Below are 21,484 nucleotides of genomic sequence, written 5' to 3'. Positions count from 1 at the left end.
TCAGAACCAGTGTGGAGGTACCTGCATTCAGCTATAGATAACTGGATCATTTGTTCTTAGTCTGGTAAGCAGAGATGGCATAGCCCATCCATTGACAATGAACCAGAAGTTTTTCTTATTGCCTACTAAGAAATAAGTCTGGTCTATAGCTAACTTGCTAAGATGTTTGTCTCTAGATATGTGCCTGAAGAAACATCCTTAAAGTCAGCACACAGCAAAGTGTTGAGGAATAAGTCCACCATATTTGAGGATTTGGGAAATGATGCTTCTGTCATCTTCATGAAGGAAACATTTGCTGACGGCTTCTGGGATGGCTCTTTGGGAAGAAGAGAAAATAATATTTAAGATTTACTCAGTTATTGAAACTTAAAAATGCTTTGTATGTGTTGGCTATACAGAGCTCAAGACTGTTTCTACCTTAACATATGGGTATTTCGGTTTTGACAATTTTAGTGGGTTTTAGAATATAGACTACTTGGCTAATTTTTAAGATTTTTTTATGTCAAATATTTCTATCTTAAAATTTTATTTATTTTTGAGAATTTAATACATACAAATAATGAAATACAATAATCCCCCATTTCCTTCTTGCTGTTTTCCTCTTCTAGTCAACACATTTCATTTCCAAACTAAGAGTTTTAGAATTTAACCTTCTCCTATTAGCCTTTATCTCTTCAATTCCATTTGCCTAAATATACTAGTAATGTCAGTCAGTTTCATCTGCTATGACTTAGTATAACAAACTGTACTACTGGGACAATGAATGTTTATTTTTTATAGTTCTGGATGCTAAATCAATTTCAATTTATGAAAGTGGCCTAATTCCTGATTAGCAGATGTTTGCTCCTTTCTGTGTCCTTATTGCAGTATGAAGAGAAGGTCACCTCTCCAGTATTTCTTTTACAGGGTACCACTCATGTTACCTAATTACCAATTAACATCCCCTACTCCAAGTTCCACCACAAGGCTAAGGGGTTTAGCATATAATTTGAGGAGGAAAAAATAAATGTACAGGACTCATATAACCATATTTTTTTTCTATCTTTGGCCAAGGCCCTGCAAATTTCTGTCCTAAAGGGTACATAATGAATCCTCCAATACCTGGACTAATTGTAAATATTTATCACTAATATTACATGGAAATAATACCTACACACATACATGAATATCAATTTGGGGGTGTCTGCATATTTTTATTTGTTTTGGGCTCACCATTTTGTAATGAATTATTTTGCTAAGTGAAACTTGATACTACAAATACTGATTTCTTCTCTTCTTTTCATCTTCTTTACCATTCAACTTGCCCCAGGATGAATAGCTAGTGAGCCATTAGAATTTATCAACATCTTTTTGTCCCAAATCATTGTCAACAAGCCAAAGACTACTTTATAACCCTGGAAGGATGAACAATGCCTGATGTATTTATCTAGTGTCTGTCAGGATGTCCCAAGCAGTGTCTAAACACTGCACATTTGCCTGAAAAAATTTTATGACTTCAGTTTGAGTCTAGTAAAATAAAGAATCACAGTCAAGTTAAGGATCTTGTAATGGATTTTGATCCCCCTCATTTCGAAGTTCATGGAGCAAGTCCTTAAGAAGCATAAACCTGCTTGTGAATGTGCTGTGGACTCATCAGCAGTCTAGGAGATATAATTTAGGACCGATAGTCCCCTGAGAGGCACAGTGCACTTCTCAATTTCAAAAGCTCTGTCCCCAAACAGATCCTATGCAAAAGTTAAGCATGGTTGGAGACAGCCATCCTGAAGAGTTTCTGTACTGGGCTATTAGTGCAGGTGAATGCAAGGGAGTCTTCACTATTGGCTTTCAGCTGGTATGGATGTATATGGGAGGAGACCTGGAAAATAAATTTCTTTTTTCTTCCCTTATAATTGTCATGGTAAGACTAGAGAGAAGACAGTTCCATGAAAAGCATCATTGAGGGGATAGAGAGAGACAGGAAACTGAATGATGAAAAACACACACTGTTCAAACATAAGGCCCAGGATTTGTATCCTAGCATCCACATCAAAGTCAAGTATAGTCTAACCCATGCCCCCAAAAAGATGAGTTTAAGATTTAACTAGAGATCCTGCATCAAAACAACAAGGCAGAGAGTTATAGAGGAGGATGCTGAATGCTCTCCTTTAGCCTTTATGCGTATATGCATGTATCCCTTCCCCTAACACACCCTTGCTGTGTACATCATATATATATATATATATATATATATAATATATATATATATATATATGCAGCACTTTAAATGAATCTAGACAAATATTTAATTTCACTGTTCAATAGATAGTGGAGGATAAACCTGGGTAATCAAAGTATCTCTGTGAGGGCATTCTTGTGGAGCAGCTCTCATCTCTATCTGGACTGAAAGAAGTTAATTCTCTGAAAAGGCGTGTCTCTTTTACTGTTGCAAGATGGTATACTTTAACGTTAACTCTTTCCATCAACTGCCTGGGTTCTGCCTCTGCTTTAGGGCCCCAAATAACACACAGAGTCTTATATTAGTTACAGTGCTGCTGGGCAATGACTAGGATTTCTTATTTGCTAGCTCAGTCTTAATTATCAACCATAACTTCTAATCTATGTATATTTATAAAAACTTATCTTACCAAGGACACCAGCCTTACGAACCCTCTCTTCCTGGGATCGCATGGCAACCCACATTTCCCAGAATCCTCCTTCTCTCCTAGTCCCACCTAACTTGCTTTCCTATTAGCCAACAGTGCTTTATTTATCAGCCAATAAGACAAACATTTGCACAGAAGGACCTCCCCCATCAGCATACACCATTCATCTTTGAGTTAAGCAAAGCTAAGACAGTCAATTCTGTCTTTGGGTTGTTGATGTAATCCCTAATCACCAACTGCCTTCAATAGAGCTTACATCGACTCTAGATCACCTCCCTTTTTTGTTTACCCTAGAACCTAATAATTTGTTCTGAGTTCAGGACTATGATATAATCACATTTCAAATAGGATTTACACATCAATTAAAGCTTAGTATTCTACTATGTTGGGACTTTTCAAGGGCTATATTATAACTGGCACAATCCTATTTTTTTGTCTTGAATCTCCAGGGGTTTACTTAAAAGAGATCAGAGGAAGCAACACTTGAATATATGAAATCTTCCTCAAATGCACACACACACACACACACACACACACACACACACACACACACACATCTGCACCCAAAAATATGCATTCATAGGCACAAGCAGGTGTTTAATTATTCTGCAATGTTTTTTCACCTTTTGGATGAAATTTTCATATCTTTACATTAATGAATAAAATTGTAAGGCACTCACAAGGAAGAGGGAGAAGAATGGCTATGCTATGTAAATGCCATTGCAGAATGCTTGCTATATTTTGTGTGGTTTTACTGTAAACTCCTTGGATAATTGTGTATTTGATGTTGGGCTTGCTCTCTATAGGGACTCATGGCACTTACCTTGGGAAGGACATGTCTCGATTTGGTGGAAACTGAGAATGGGAAACTAAGTTCAAGTAAAATGAAATGAGAAGCCTTGGTCCTTGATGACTTTTTCTTTCTTCAAAAGAACACATAGCATGCAGGGCAGAGAAATGGTTCTTGAGTGAAGAGAATTTGTTCTTGCAAAGGACCTAGGTTCATTTTCAAGTACCAAGATGACAGCTACAGTTTCAGGGGAGCTGATATTGTCTTTGGCACCAGGCAGGCACTTGTCACACAGACAAGCATAAAGGCAAAACACTCACACACATAACTTTCTTAATTGCTAGAAGAAAGAACACATAGCTGTGAATTGATTCCTAATGATGTGGTAGTAGACACCTCAACACATGTAAGTCGGCCCCTGAGCCACAATTTTAAGTCCTGGATCTGGGTCACCTTCACTCATCCCACCCTGGCAGCAGGGGAGATGTTTCCCTTTAATGCATCTGTATGAGGTTCATGCAACTCTCACATGCAGAGGCTTGGATGTTGTCATGGTGGTCAGTTGACCTCTCTCCTTCTGTTATTCTTCAGCTGTTTAAAACTTATCCTTTTTGTCTCTCTGATGCTTCTTTAGAAGGTAGTTGAGAGTAATTCATAATCATCCTTTTGAATTAGAAATGCTGATCTGACCCAAGAGGGAGTGTTTTGGTCATGATATGTGACAAACAATGACTATAAAATATCACCTGGATGAAATCCTCAGCTTTAGCACTATCTGCAGGACACACACCCCACAGTCCCTGTGTGCAGACAAGCAGTACTGATATATGAGCGTCTCCTGGCCATCTGGTTTACAATAACTAGGAAAGAAAAAATGAGCCCCTATTTTAGTGTGTTCATTCCAAGATGATGGCACAGTAGATTCCCGTTGCAGGTAGACTGAGAGTACTCCATTATTGACCATTTGTCATGTGTCCTGCAGATGCACTGGGGCCCTAGAGACTGAGATACTCATTGTGTCACGTTGCTATTCTCCTCCCTCATTTTGTCTAATATAATAAAGTGAAATCCTAACATCTGAGTGATGTGTGCTGTCTTTTAGAGTCTCAAGCCTTTAACATGTACATGAGTCACTCTCATAGAACTAGACATATTTTCTGGAAGTAATGTCATATCATTACAATTTTAATAACTTACAACTTTGCCCCATCTCTTCCATTACCAGACTATTACTAGCTACTCTCATCTTTTGCCAGAAGCCTCTGATTTATTTCTCTGCATCCACAGCTGACCGCCTTCAAATGGTGTTAGGCTGAATTGCTTTTAGTGTCTAGACCACCCTCTGTGGGAACTAAGACAGATTAGTTTCATGCTTAATTGTTGGATTCTTTATATATCTTCTCTTGCCTTATTAGAACTGTACTTTTTCTGCCAGATACTAGTTATGAAGGGGATTTGTGATATACTGCTTATCAACATATTTGATCCCAGTGAGACAGAAATTCCCCCAACACATACCAAGTTCTATAAAGGGGATTTGTGACTTATGATATACATCAGGTGATGAGAAAAAGCCTAGGATTCATTGGGAGCCTGTCTCTTAAGGCCCAGGTTAAGCTAGCAGTGTTGGATGGAATCCCATCTCTGTATGTGTCAAGCACCTGGGTTTATTTTCTGGGGAAATGGAACTCCAAGCCTGAAATGTGGAAGGACTGTAACAGAGCCTTTGTTGCTCTAGCCAGTAACTTCTTATTTCCTTATAGCACATTCCTAGCATGTTCCACAGTTGTCCCTGTGAAAAGTAAGTAAGCAGAAAGGATGAATTGGGTCAGTCCAGAACAACTGGGTCAGTCCTGAAGCATCTGCCATACTTAAATGAGTAGGTATCGTACAGATTCCCCAATAAACCCCTCATACTCATTTGACTTCTTTGGAGCACTTAAACAAAATCCATTGTTCAAAATAAGAAAAAAAAAAAAACATCAGGAAGGTATCTCTGTAGAGGATCAGAGAGTAACCTCTGTACCAGCTACTTAACTCTGCTGCCATAGTATAAAGGCAGCCAGTAATAATACAGTAAAAAGGGGACATTAATGCATATAGCCACATCCCAATGAAACTTTATTTACAAAACCAAAAAGCAAATAAGACTCATAGCCTAGTCTGTTTATCCTAGGTCCAGGTTTAACATGTCTCCTCTAAATTTGTAAATTTCTTCCTCAAACGAATCATTTAAAAACTGACACAAACTATACTCTATATCCTGGTGGCTCCTCATACTGATTCTCTATTTTGAATGTATATACCAGGATTGTTTTCCTCATCTAGAGAATACTATAGAGTATCTACTGAGGATTTATCTGTGGGAGTGGCAAGTGTCTTACTGATTAGAGAAAGCATGCTCTTCCAGTGTTCATATTCACCAAGGTCCATTCACCCTGAGTGATAACTTTAGCACAGATATCACTTATAAGTGAGGTAAATAGTAAAGCCCTTTGGAGAGCCACTAAAGGCATCTTTACAATCACAGAGTGAGTCTCAAGGGTTCCTAAGTGTTTGCTGACTTCCTTACATAAGGAACCTTCTGCTCCTCCTCACTTGGTCCAGAATATCTACTTCCATGGCAATCTGCAGCTAAGTCAGAGCTGGCCATGCATCTCTGTAGAAAACGACTAAAACTACCTGGTTTGAAGTGAAGGGTCAATAGTTGTCAGGACTCGTGAGAGCAGCTGCTATTATTATGCCAGTGGAGAGGTACTGAGAAATTTTTTGAGGTAGTCACATCAGTGAATTAGTAGGCAAGAGGGTTAAACAGATCAGGTAAAAGAATTAACATAGATCATATAAAATATACCTACCAGTTTCTGGTTATGTGAGATTGCATTTTAATGTTCATATCTATAAAGTAGGCATTTGATCAACATTTAGAATGGGGAAGAGCCAGACATTATTAACAATGCATATTGCTTAACTTGTATTCTGGGCCTATGAAGGTAAGTATGAATACGGATGCATAGGTATGTTTGTGTGTGTTCGTACATGTGTGCATGAGTGTTTGTTCATGAGTGTATGTGTGTGTATTGTAGTCATATATAAATGCCACTCAGATTTGGGGAGAATATATTAGGCCATATGTGCAAATCTAGGTGAAATGATTTCAACCATGTAGCAGCACTCACTAACACACATTTGATGAGTGACTGATGTACTGAAGTTTTTTTTTCTTTTCTTTTTTTTTTTTTTTTTTGGTTTTTCGAGACAGGGTTTCTCTGTGGCTTTGGAGGTTGCCTTGGAACTAGCTCTTGTAGACTAGGCTGGTCTCGAGCTCACAGAGATCAGCCTGCCTCTGCCTCCTGAGTGCTGGGACTAAAGGCGTGTGCCACCACCTCCCGGCCTAGTGTAGATGTCTTTACTAGTACTATCATTGACAGTATGAGTCAGATAATCCTTCACTGTACATTATTGAATGTTTAGCAGCATTCCTAGCCTGAACTCACTAAATGAAAGTAGCATGCAGCTTCATTTATGAAAGCTAAACATATATGCTGATATTACCGAATGCTCTTGGGAACAGAATTGTCCTCAGGTTAACCAGAGCCCAAGCAGATTTAAGGCACAAATGTAAGGAAGCAGTGTCCAAACTTGGTCATCTATATTGGCTTTCTCAGACCTCATCAAGCCCCAGCCTGAAGTTTCTGGTTCAGAAGATCTGCCATTAGACCCAACATTTAATATTCTAATGTTTTCTTAGGGGATACTGATTTTTGATTCAGAGACCGTACTTTGATGACATGTAGATATGATACAAGGTACTCTAGAAGAATTCTAGGTGATTTGAAGTGTGTTTGCTAATTTTGGTGTCTATAATTCTGTTACTATGAGCACAGAGTTTGAGGTTTCTACTGAGATCATTGGGGATCTGGAATGATTTATCAGAGATTTGGGGTGGGGTAGGGTAAAGAATTTTCAGGAGATGTTAATCTGTATTGGGTTTCTTTGAGAATGTCTTCTCAACTGTCACCTGATCACTGCCAAGATCAGGTCTTGGCAAAACCCTGGATCTCCTATAGAAAAATGTACATATTTTATCTTGTGTTCAAACTTCACTGAATGAGCCAGTGGTTGAGAAGCAGACATTCAGGGTGATTTGCAGGGCCCAGTGACTCAGAATGCCATTTGTGACTTAAAATGGAAGTAAATAGTAAAAGCCCTTTGGACAGCCACTGAAGGTATCCTTACAACCACAGAGTGAGTCTCAAGGGTTACTAAGTGTTTGCTCACTTCCTTATGTAGGGAACCTTCTGCTCATCCTCCCTTGGCCCATAATATGTACTTCCATGGAAGATGCACTCAGAGTTTCATCAGGTGACGATTTAGAGCCGTGTCTGCGACTTGCATCTTATTTATTTGGACCAGTTTCTGTGTCCTTTCTTTATTCTTTCCTCTTCAGGTCAGAGTTCCTGCTGTCCTAAGCTGTCATCCTCTTTAAAATTTGCTTAACATTGGAGATGGAGCTGTCTTGCACTATTTATCAGCCTTATCTCCCTTGGCCCTCTGTTAGTATTTCAGATTGTACATCTAATCCGCTTTAATTGATTGACCTCCTGTAAGCAGACATCAGCAGAACACTAGGGAAAGTACACCTCTAGTCAGGAGGAGAGGTCGTTGTAACTTTGTGGGGTGGATACAGAGGTCACTGCAACTTACACAGATCTAGGAAAACAGAAATGGTTTCTCATGGGGGATGTCTGGTTCCTATACATGAATTTTTGAGGACAGTGGTAAAGATTCTAGAGTCAAGTCTGAATGAGATAGTCATTCCAAATTGAGCAGCTTCCACAATGAATGGCCCATGTATGCCTATAGTTTCCATGTTACTTGTAAGACCATTTCTCACCCAATTATCTTCAAAGACATCATCATTCATCACTCCTATGCCCCACCATTAATATCATCATTTTCATCACTCTTTGTAGATCCTATCCATTTTAGATTTCCCATGATTTTACTCCTTCCAGTCAGTACACATCATTAATGCAGATGTGACTGTGTCTATACAACAGGCTTTTCACTTTTATTAAGATAGTTTGAAAATCAGATAGTATAGGGATTTTCTCAATATTACATGGTTGAAATAATGTGGAGCATCAACTGGTCTCCATTTTTATTAATCTAATTCACAACTTTATTTTAGAACCCAGAACAGATATTTTCTTCTTCCCCAACCTTCCATTATGGCCACATTCAAGCTTCTCAAGGGAATAGGTAGAGGATATTGTCAGCAGATGGCAAGTAAGGTCCACATTATCGTGGCTGGGAACTTGTGAGTTGAGTGGCTCTAGAAGGGTTGCTTCTCTCTATGAGATTTCTTAAAGAAGATATTCTGCTTCTCCCATTCTATCAGCCCTTTAATTGTATGCAGTGCCATACACAGAAAGTGCATCCTCAGTCCTTAGTAACTATTAGTTGTCTTGGGTTTTAGAAAAGATGACTGATCTTATTTAAATATTGGTGTAATGTTCTTCCTGGAAAGATTGATGGTAGACACAAAAATGCTCAAACTCTGTTTCTACTGGTTGCAGAATATTTTATTCCAAAGAAAATTAATAACCCCCTCACTTAACTGAAATTATCAAATAACCAGGTAAGCTATGCCTCCCTCATCTTATGTGTTTGCACATTGCATTTATAAAGCAAAATGAAAATATATGTTTTGTTTTTATTGTACAAAATCTGAACATATTGATAATTATTTTTGCTGATGCTATACAAATTCTGTTGACTCTAATGGCAAAGACATTCATTTCTAAAATTCACAACCACACAGTTTAATTCATCATTCATTTAATATTCACTTACAGAGATCTTGTAAAATTTTTATATTCAAAGAACCTTAATTACTAGGTTTCATGAACATAAAAATTAGATAGCATGGCTGCCAGGGAAGTGGACATGAAGTAGTGTATATTATACAGTGAAAATAACTTTTTATATAAATATAGTCACATATAGTAGAGTGGCAATTTAGTCAACAGAGACAATGTGTAGAAATGTAGTCCTGTGATACTGTGTCACGTAGTGATATCATCCCTGCATCAGACAGTGTAATTCAACTGTGTGATGTTTGTTCACTAAGTATATCACCCAGGTATAGTCCCTTCAGAAGACATTGTTGTCATGGAGAAATGTGATGAAGATTGGATTAGAAACACATAATATATGGTACAGCAATGGGCCTCAGTTGAAAATTCATGAGTTCACGTCAGAGAGACTTAGATTCTAGTCTCAAACACTGTTCTTGTCACATATATTTAATAGGGGTTAGTTATAAGAAATTGGAAAAAAGCCTATTAAAAATATATACTGAGTATTGAGGTTGTGACAGTCATAGCCTAGAACACTCTACTCAAAACACACAAACATTGTTCTTCAGCCATGTCCATTGTAAGTTAATTTGCTTCCACCCTCACTCAGTGACCCAAAATGACAAAGCAACCACCACCAAGATTTTGCTTGGGACAGTGATTCACAGTACGGGGAGGACACTACCAAGTCTCATACCAGAAATTATATGTGTTGCTCAACAATGATAACGACTTGGCCCTGAACTCCTGGGCCTATCCATCACAAAAGGATACAAAAGTCACTCTTACTGTGAGCATGAAATTAGGAGAACTAGAAAAATGTGGTAAAGAGAATGCTTAACCACTTTTTGGAGTATAAAGGTGCCTGAATATTCCAAGGTCTTGTTTTGCATAGGCACAGAAGCATCATTTACAAATTGTGTTGTGTTATAATCTAGTACTGAACAAACAGTTCTATAAGCAGCCTAACAGTAGCACCGTGGAGAAATGTTTCCAGTGAACATCTTCTGGGTATACATTTGAGAATATCTGTTTTGTTCCTGTCAGCTGCAATTTTCTAAAGTAGGGGATGGTGCATTTTGGCTTCCCCAGAGACACCATGGAACAAATGAAGAGATGGCCATTGGGGAGCTCTTTCTTCATTCCTGAAAATTTTTCTCTTACCCATATATATTTCTGCTCCTAAATACTCATCCTTGAGATTACATCATCCCTGAAGTTATGTCGGCTATATTAATAATAATGTGGTTGATTGAGGATCAAGTAGCTGAATCCGGGTTCATTTGAAGAACCAGGTGGGCTCATAAATAGTCATTATTGATAAGGAATGACTTACTGACTGGGGAAAGCAGATGTTCCTGTATCATTCAGGTTTTCCCCTGAATGCACTTGAAGATGATTGGTAATGGCTTATGATTTACCACTCATCTTTGTTTGTAATATCAAGGAAGAAAATAGATTGAAGTGAATTGCCTTGATACCACCTTTAGTGGTGATGGGCATGGAGTTACTAAAATTTATAGCCATGTTGTTTCTGCAACTACATTGTGTTTGTGTTTGTCAGGCTTATAAAAGGTACCAAGGACTGTGGCAAGAAAGCAACTACCAAATTGTGAAAGGAAATTCACCCTGAGAAAAGTTCTGTTTGTGAAAATTTACATTTATTTTCACCATAGATCTTGATGGCAGTGCCTGCCAACCCAACTAGTGCTTAGGTCACATTACTACTTTCAATTACACTAACAAGAAGAGAAAGGAGTAAAATATTGCAACCTGGAAGTACAGGCACATGGCAGATACTTCACACATAATCTCCACCACTGGCTTCAGGGGTATCAATTTGCCCACCCCTCTCATTAAACATCCTTTTATAAGTAATCTGCAAAGGTCACACAGTGTTAGAAGGTGTTACTTTACTATGCTCTGTTACTTTACTGTTATTGAGATGTTACTCTACTGTGCTGTGCTGAAAACCAGGCATGATCCTCCTACAGAACCAATTAAATTCTCTAAATACTCTAATAACAATGGGCCATTTTTTATGGGAAAATGATTACACAATTCACCTGATTTCATCTATATCATATATCATAGTACTATATGGGGCCAATAGGATTGCTCCGTTAGCAGAGCGCTTGCCTTGCCTTGCAGGTACAAGGACCCAAATTTAATTTCTAGCACCCACAAAAAGCAAAAGCAAGCAAACAAACAAATAAACGAAAAGAGCATGAGGGAATGCATCTGAAACCCCCAGTGCCTGGGAGGCAAAGGAAGTGAGATCTCTCTGGGGCACACTGGCCAGCCAACCTAGACTAATTGGTAAGCTCCAGGCCAATGATAGGCTCTGTGTCAAAGAAAATAGCTGAGTCTGTCTTCTAGCTTCTACACTATGTATACACCACTTGGAAACACACATATGTGAACATACACACTAGTAAAAGAGAGAACAAAGTGCTATAGCATCCACCACATAAGCCATATTATTTCTTTATAGTTGTCCTTTGAGGAATGTAAAAGTGGTGTCTTGCTCCACAGTGTATTATTTTTAAAAAAATGGGTTCAGAAGAGTTAAGTAAGGTGCCACAAGGTCAGAGAGGAAGGATTCGAAGCTAATATGTTTATCCTTCACATCTTTCCTTCTGTGGACACATGAACCACCACAGTTTATTTTCATGGCAGCTGCATATGATTGATTCAAGCCTGGGCAACTATATGGGTATTTGCCACAAGGCTTCCATGATGTCTAGTGAACTGAAACAAAGCCGTTAGCCACGGATTATAATGCCAATGTGGTCCCATGACAAATGAGAAGGAAATGATGATAATGAAATCCTATTACTGTGAATAAAGAGACCACATCTGAGGTCTAGCACAGCCACATTTACCACTGTGGGAAGCAGAGAGAAACATCTAAGGTAGGGTCTACACTGGATTTGGCAATGTGCTGTTGGGATTAAGATCCTTTGGAAATCCAGATTCTAATGGCAAATGTGTGGCACCTACGATAAGGACCAAATATTTATTCTGGCAGGGATTAAATCTTTTCTTGCCCTGAATCTATTATAGATCTTGAGGAAAATCTGCCCAAGAATGTATCTTGCTCATCAAGTAACTCACTGAGCAAGACATGTCCTCTGCCCCCAGTGTCATTGAAAGCTGCAGAGCACTGAGGTCTCCGATCCCTTTGGAATACTAACACTGTTCTCTGTCCATGATTAATTAGTGACTCAGAGGTGAACCGAATCACCAGCCAGCTTTTCCACGCATACAGGATTTACATAGTAGTTTCTCAAGGAAGAACCACAATGCAATAAACAGCCCACATATGTAGGGTGGGCAGAGGAGTAATGGCATCTGAAGTTGTGGTTTTTAAGTCTTCCAGTTCTGTCATTCTGTAAATATATGTTGATTCAGGCTTCAATACCCTTGCTTATTTCCCTATGAGGGCATGAACACACACCTACCCATTCATTCCCACATCCTTAAAGGAATGAATAATGAATGCCGCCTCTCTAAGACAGAGCAAATACATTATGACAGTTCCAAATTCTCTGAGGATCAAAGAAAAGGGTGGAAATGCATGGTAATATTATTCATTATGGGCATTGGCACTGTAATAAAGACCCTATCATCATATTGACCATTCCATACATAGTTCCCAGGGTCAGGTACATTGTTGAATAGGAAGAGATGAAACAAATCAAAACAAATCCAAGATCACATTGATACCCACCCATAAACAGAAATGAGTCAGCTTAGTCATCATGTGGGAAGGCACTGGGACACATTTTTTACAGGGTTTAGAAAATTAGAAATGCAGGCAATAGTTTGTGTTCCACACTAAATTCCCTGGGCAAAAAGAAAGCAATAATGTCCACCCTGGGTCTGCTTTTCTGAGTGCTGACAACATGATTCTTCAGTCTGTTTATATTATCCCCTTCAAAAATCAAGATTCTTGGGTACTGGACTTTTTCTTAATCAGGTTTTGGGTGTATCTCTATATAGGAAGGAACAAAAAAGATAAATGGCAAGTTGAAGAAAGCATACCTGTTTGGAAATGAATTGTACCAAAATATATGGAAAACAGTATTGATCCCACAAGAAATCTTCATTTATAAGTATACTAGGTACTTAATATTACATTTATGTATTGGGTGAGTGAATGAATGAATGAATGAATGAATGAATGAATGGTTGTATGGATACTAAATCTGAGCATCTATTAAATATTTTCTTGAACTCAAGTGATATGGATTCTGGTCTTTAACTGTACCATTCTTCTTTTCTTCCTTTTCCTTTACTTGTTCATTCCCCCTTCTACTTCACAAACAAAAGAATAGTGGATAAGAAAGGCTGATGAAGAAATACTGTGACTCAGTCTTGTAAATGTCAATATGACAACTTAATTTTATCACCACTAAGTGCCCAGTCTATTGCCAATAGCCAGGCAATTACAAAAAGGGAGAAGATATTCTCCCTTCTCTCTTGCTCCATCCCTCCTGATACTCTGCTGAGGTGTCATGTTGTTCCAGGAGGTCAAAAGAAGCAGGTTGAATCTGACCAGGAAGGCCACTTTTCATTTTCTTTCATCGTGAATGCCAGTTCTAAATCTTAGTCATAAGCAGTTACTGAATGGTAAGAGTCTTAATAGCATTGTGATGTATAGTTCACATTTCCGGGCATTTTCCTGGAGGTGGATGATCTCATCTCCACCCTCATCATCTCCATCATCTTCATATTCCTTGCCATAACATCTATCTTCTAGAATCCATTACAATTTCTCTACCCCCCAAAGTCATTTTGAGCTATCCATGTTGCCTTCTACTGTATGGCAAAAGCTACAGAATGAGTATTTACTTTATCTCTAGATTAACTGAACTATAGGGCTACCATTATTCCCAGATTTGTAATGCCCAGTTCTGATAACTCCTGCTCAGTTTTACTGCCTTTGTGCAAAGTATCTTTTGAGTGTTTGGAACCATGGAAAACATCAAGGATTTGGTCTACAATATCAATTTCTCAGCTATTGTCTCCTAACTTTCTGGTATGCTTCCCCTGGGCCTTGACTATCCCAAAATGTTCAGGTAAGCTTATAGTTACTCTTTAATCCTGAATTTGAATTATGAAATAATACAGAAGCCAGTGTCTTACTAACTCCTCTTAAGAGACAGGCCCAATCCATCTCACAGAAATACAATTCTCAGTAGAGTGTTTCACTGTCGAGAAGTTCTGCCACACTAGCATCGATATTCACCAAAGGCCATTGAATGATGTAACTTGTGCTGTTCTGTTAGTGAGAACAATTTGGTTGGCTTCATCCTATTTTTTAATGTTTAGGATGAAAGTCTGTGGAGAAATATAGGATACTATTATTAGCTTCATACTGACAGCTCCCTCCGGGCACCTACAAGTTTATTGCTAGTTGGAGGATCAACTTTAAAGGGAGTAAACACTGTAGTCAGTAACAATCATGCCCTTTGTGTTTCTTTATTACAGGAACAAGGGAAAATTGGAGTTGTCTTCAATATTGGCACAGTTGACATCTCCATCAAAGAAGAGAGAACTCCAGTCAATGACGGCAAATACCACGTGGTGCGCTTCACCAGGAATGGTGGCAATGCCACACTTCAGGTTGACAACTGGCCAGTGAATGAACATTATCCTACAGGTAACATCTTCTCTTTTGGCATCCCCCAATCATCTCTGACACCTATGATACTGAGGACATCTTTTTTCATGACCGTAACCAATATATATGCAAAGCAGACATCTATAGACTTTGTCTGAGAAAGAAGGTTATTTCTTTAGTATTAGAGCAATGTAGGCCACTTCTGGAGAGTTTCTGACTATGCACTGAACTTTTTATTTTGCAAACCTTAGACCAATGCTGCCTGACTGGTTCATACTGAAGATAAATATTATAAGGTTTCTAGTGGAAGAAAGGAACATCATCCTTGTTCTGGAGAATTGTTGATGATCATAAGATAATGGATAGGATATCTGGTCTATGTGGTGCTAAGTTGTTAGGTGTGATTGCAGGGACAGATGGCAAGAGGCAGCAGAAAGAATATACCAGCTAGTTTATTAAACTTGAATTCATGAGCATTAACTCAGGGGAGCAATGAGTAAAACCAAGGATAGAGTTTTTTATTTATTTATTTGATTTTCCAAGTGATTTTCTCTCACTCACACTGAGCCTGTTTTGCTCTTTAGAGTCTGGTCCTAGCAGTGATTTTCCTAGCAAGCATGCTGGCACAGGAGACAGAGGGGCTAATCATGCATTTGGATTTCATAGTCCTGGAGTGTGCAGCAGCAAACTCCCAGAGCCAGATGGTGAATCAAGGGCAGGAAAGACAAGGTTGGCTTCTTTAAAGGAACTCATTCAAATAGTCCCTTAGGAGCCTCTCTCATCTCTCAAGTCTCCTACCAAGAGTCCTGAGCCCTGGCCATAAAAGCACCAAAAAAGAAGGTAAAATACCCAGCAAGGGGCTTTTACTCGTTGCATTGCAACCTAATGGACAGATGACAGAAAATAGCTTAGGAGATTGCACTTCTCACTAATGTGAACAAGATGTATGTCTAACTCACTATCTGATTCTCCAAATTCCCCCAATTTTATCTGTTTCCTCTCACTTCTTCAGCAGTGAGATGAGCACACTGATAATGGAGCTTAAATTACATTTTCAGTATTCTGGGCATTTTAGTTAATGATTATCATGCCTGAAAGAAATACTCACAGTAAACTTGTGTACTTGTGACCCAAGATACTTCTCTCAATAGCTTAAAGGCAATGATTGAGTTTTCATGCTTTAAATCAGTGTTACATTTTAAAAGACAATCAATAGTTTGTGCTGCTTGGTTCTCTTTTTAATATCCAGAATCCCCATATTTCTGGTTTAAGAATTGTGGAAGCAAGTGTCCCAAGGCACTGAAGCAATACATATACTAATTCATCAATTACCCTATCTACTCATATATCTGTCATCTTGGACCTCCCACCCAAACAGCCAGCTCAGACAGTGATGGAGTTCTCATGGAATATCTCACATTGTCACAAAAAAACCTCATGAGGTTATCCTTGAGCATCTGAAGGAAGCCAGAGGTGTTAGAAGTTAATGTAAATTTTCATCCACATCCACATTCCCTGGACACCAGTAGACTTTATTTTCAAGTGTTTCTTGCTTAAATCCTGGGGGATATGATCGTGAGTAGAGGACGGAAGGGAAAGTGAAACACCAGAGACTTTAAAAGCTGTTCATTTATTTGCTCACAGGAAAAAAACAAAAACAAAAAACCATCTCCCCTTCCCCAATCCTATTACCATTGGCACTAAAATTGCTGCTATAGGGTTTGTTGTACTTCTGCTAAGAACTTCAAAGTTCTCTCAGTTGATGATGTTAACCACTAGCTCAGATCCAATGGAAAATCCACAAATGTGTGGCCAGCAATGAGAAGGCATTGGGGGTGGTCATTTAAAAGCCACAGGTACCTAAGAACACCAGTGACCCTTGCTGTGTGCCTCTTCCTTTGTGTTATTAGTTGTAAATTATGGGTTGCCTCCTACAGTCTTTCAGAGAAGAATAAACCTTCCTTTAATGACAGTGCTTTTTCTGTCGACTATTATCATCACTGGTAACTCTCAGTTAGCTGTAATAAATGTGATTATTGTTGGGCAAGGTAGAGCTTTGCAGTTAGAAATATGTGCCTTAGAGCCACCTGATGAATTGAGAACTTGTGTTTTGTTTTTTTCCAGTTGTACATCTCAGGCAGTTGGATTAAGACATTGAAATGCCCCAAATATTAAAATGTTTGGTGCCTTTCCCCATATATAATTCAAGGTACAATAACACTGAACTATGAAATAAGGATAAGAATTTTTAACAGTTCTGATTTTTTTTCTCCTCTGATGATTACTTTAACATTGGGAATGGATCAAATTCCTTCTTCAAATCTTCTCATCTATTTTCCCTTTTGTTTATATTGGTCCTCTAGACAAGTACCACTTTCCCTAGCTGGTAATCTAGTTCCAGACTTTCCATAAGGCACTGAGGCTCACCACCCCACTGACTTTCAGTTCTGATGCAATAATTCTTTGAGAGTTATGCTCAGGTTCAGTGAGAGGAACATATGTGCAATGTTCAACAAAAGGCTAGGTAATCATGTAAGCACACAATAAATGGTATCTACATCACCAGATGTGCTCACTTTACACATGGTTCATTCTGAGTATTTGCTAGCCTATGAGTTGGATAAACTAGATATTTTTTATTCTCCACTTCAAATCAAAGCTGACACTTAGGCATGTTCTATTGCTAGCCCACAATTACAAAGGAACTAAATGATCAAATCAAGATCAGGTTATCCTCTTCCTAATTAAATCCAGTTCCTACTCTTGCCTCCAAACTAATGGGGAGATATTTTGAAAAGTACATAACCATAAATCTGGATGTCCCTAGATTAATTTCCTTCTTTAAAGGCATATTGTATTTCAAGACTTCCTAAGAGTTCCTTGACTTTGAATATCTTAGTTTCTGTCTTAGGAGGCTGACAAAATCCATTTAAGTAAACTTAAGGAATCATCACACAATATTAAAAAGTTTAGTTTATTTTAAACTTGGCACCACAATGGTCTCTGTGTCTTATCAAGCAACAAAGCCACCAACTTAGCTAACCTTGACACAATTTCAAAAAAAAAAAAAAAAAGACATGTCCTCTTTTCTCCCAAATCATTATGTTATATTGACAACAGCCAATGATTATCAGCTATCAAGAAGAGTTCAGGAATATCTTACCATAAAGGTCAGTTTAGGAAGCCACACAAAGGTAGTAGTCATGAAATGTGGGGTAGAAAATTTACACTTAAGGAAGAAAACAAATATTAACACAAATGTGTCCAAGTTGTTCCCATCATGACAGCAAGGTGCTCTCGTGAGGCAATTAAGAATAATGTGTATTTTAAAGAGGCAGTTCTTTAATATAGAGATGCTTCTACCAAATAGTCACTGTAGTTGCCTCATTCTGAGGACACACTCTTGGGAGTCACTCCTTCCCAGCACTTCCAAAGGGGTCAAGTGCACAACAGGATGAATGGGTCATCTCTTGAATCTTTTCACAGTCATTTATAGGAGTTTGCTTGGCTTTACTGAAACATCCTACTGTGAAATATTGAGAGCCCAGCTGGGCACAGAGCATGTAGCCCTGGTTCTTTGTGAATCAGTGAGTATCCAAAATGGAAATAGTTCCACAGCAATTGGGATCTTCTATCACTTGATTCTGGGAGATAGAACTCAAAAGTCACTTCTTTCTTTGAACCTGAAAATAGAAAGGCTACGGAAGAGGACAGGGAAATAAAAAGAGAATCAGCTCAGAGCTATCATCCAGACACTGACAAATATGCCTTATAAAGCCTCTGATTGCTCCCTCTACACAATACAACGGTAAGGACAAAGGAGGGGAGGTGAAAGGTGAGTTGAACATGGGGAATTAATTTTAACCATAGCTCTGGGCCCCCTGTGAGGCTGAGCTGAATAGGATTGTTCAAGATTCACTCTTAACTGTGAGTGGGTGGCCATTATGCCACCAGGGCTATCAGGATCCTGGTCATGGTACCCTAAAAGCTTTTCAGGTGAAAGGCAGCCATTTGAGAAATGGAGCATTAAATGCACAGGACCCCCTTCTTCCCACCCAAGAGTTTGTTAAGGAGAGCTAGGCCTCATAGATTTTTCCCTTTGATATTGCACATCAACTCAACTGAGGCACTCTTGACTAAAATTTTTATCATCGCTTGACTAGCCAGTTTTCTTTTACTCTCTTGACATACCTGAGGCTATTAAATTACACAGGGAAAAATAGTGTGCTTAGGCTCATAGGTATGGAGGTTGTGTTCAATATCTGAAGCAATTAACTTTACCTGAAGTGAATGACTTGTAAGTGAGGAAAATTCACTGTGGTTCACAATTCTGGAATTTTCAGTCTAAAATTGAATAGACGCATTTGCTTCTGAGTCTCTGGTGAAAGTATACCTAGTGGAAGAAGTTTTACCTCACTATCCAGAAAACAGAGATGACAGACATTGGTCTAAAGGCCTTCCAAAAGGACACACTTCTGATAAGTAAGTGCATAGCACCTTCTAATAATGCCATCCAGGAAACCGTGCCTTTATCATATAGAGCTTTGGGGAAGCATTCATCTAAACCACACCAAACTCTGAGAGGCTAAATAATAGCATAAGGACCAGAATCAAGATTTCTACCTGACTCTCACAAGGCACCACCTCAAACATCCTGCCCATTGTACTATTTCTGAATTCTTATTTTATTGATAACTGCACTGTTTTGGTGATATATAAATAAAATATTTTCTGAAACATAAATCCATGCCTGGAGCAGTTTCAGTAGTAATGCTTCTGAACCTTGGTACTATTCACATTTTGGGCTAAGTGACTATGTCATGCATTGTGGTTGGTCCAGTGGGATGCTCTCAGGAGCATCGTAAGATGTTGAATAGCATCTGTGGTTTCTGCTTGCAGTATGCCATTACCAGGTTTACACAGTGTCAAAAGTCTTCACTTCAGAGTAAAATCATGCATGACTAAAAATCATTAGCTTAATAACAGTATCTTTAAAATGTATTTCAATTACTTGTGATCCTGTCATAGTTTAAACAATATGCTAGGAGATAGATTTTGCACTTATGGTCCTCATGCTAAGCTACTGTGACTTGGAAGAGTTAAAAATAAAGACTCTAAATAAGCTCTCGATAGGATACAGAAATTTCTTAGGCCTCAGGTTTTCATTAATTCCTAGCCAGGGGGTTTTCAATCCTTCACTTTTCTTGCAAACATGCGAGGCTTTGCCAGATTTGAAGCATGCATTAAAGGAAGCCCCATCTCTCTGTCCACTCATCCGTTCAGCATTTGTGTTCCTTTCAGTTCAACAGGAGGCAGGCATAGATAGTAAAGTTCTACAAAGGGAATAAAATGTACAAACATAATCAAGAGGGAAAGCTGTATTTGAACTTGGATTCGAGACTGCAGAGACAAAAGAACAACTAGAGAAAAGCTCATTTAATTAATGTGTTTGAACACACTTTATTGCATTTATGAATGCTCTCATAAGTAAATTCCTCAAATAGGCACAAATTATATTATATGAATGAATCAATCAAACTAATACTTTCTAACCATTTGCACTGCAGAATATTCTTCCCAAGTGTTGGGGACTGAATACAGATTCACAAGATTTGCACTTCTTTCATCAAATAACTTTCCACTTGCTTTACCTGGTCTTTGATGGAAAATGCATAACCTATGTGCATATACAAATATTAAACTACTCCCTACTTAGTTTCAGATTTAATGTTCCATGGAAATGAGAGCTGTCAGTGCTCAGCCACCAGTCTCATGTGGAAATGTGGACCACAGAATAACAGTAGCTGATGATGGTGATCTTTGGATCCACTAAAATGCCAAGTTTCAGGGTCCATGCCTAATTAGTTGAAATTTACATTTTACCAAGATTCACAGGTGCACATTCAAAAATTGTGACACACTGGGCTAGGTGTTGATGATTTTAGATGCAGATATGTTTGACAATCACTGATATTAGGAAACTAAAAACATTTTTCTTCTTTCAGACTTACTATTAGTATTATCTGATATGGCAGCCACATAGCACATGGAACCAGTCAATATGTAATGGGGCTACTATTCTTGAGGTTCTGAGGTTTTTGTTTTGTTGTGAAATTATTATGCCCTGTGTACTAAATACTTTGAATACAGTTTTTGAATACTTTATTTAATTTTCACACCTCATTAGCTCCTACCAAACAATACAGGACAGAATGTAACATGTATCATTTCCTGTTGCCTATTTTCTACTGTTTAAGTCTCTATTTTGTTACTAATAGAATAGTCAGCACTGCCTCCATGTACCTTCTGAGAATATGTAATATTATACAACCACGGGGACAATAACAATCTGACTCAGAGACTTGTAGAAAGGCAAGAGAGGCCGGTGATTAAAGGTAAGAGTTCTGGAATCTGACTATGTGCTTGTACCAAAAGTCCCCTTGCCATTTCACTCCTCTCTTACCACCTTGAGTAAGTTTCCCTTGTTGAGATGTTTCTTTGTGCCTCGGGTCCATGGCTGTTTATTTTCTCCCATTAAAAGTAAATGATGCTCCAGATT

At 38.5% G+C, this 21,484-nt stretch overlaps 1 protein-coding gene across 9 annotated transcripts in view; it reads left to right on the top strand.

Moving 5' to 3' along the window:
* Window positions 1-21,484, top strand: part of Nrxn3 (neurexin 3) — a 1,486,512-nt gene that overhangs the window by 1,300,267 nt on the left and 164,761 nt on the right. For all 9 annotated transcript variants that reach the window (XM_035445726.1, XM_035445725.1, XM_035445727.1 and 6 more), the window contains one exon: window positions 14,793-14,964. In XM_035445726.1, coding sequence (XP_035301617.1) covers window positions 14,793-14,964 — 172 coding nt within the window. The remainder of the gene's footprint in view (window positions 1-14,792; window positions 14,965-21,484) is intronic.

Source organism: Cricetulus griseus, chromosome 5 (assembly GCF_003668045.3).
Source record: "Cricetulus griseus strain 17A/GY chromosome 5, alternate assembly CriGri-PICRH-1.0, whole genome shotgun sequence".
NCBI lineage: Eukaryota > Metazoa > Chordata > Mammalia > Rodentia > Cricetidae > Cricetulus > Cricetulus griseus.
This window is presented reverse-complemented; position numbering and strand designations above follow the sequence as displayed.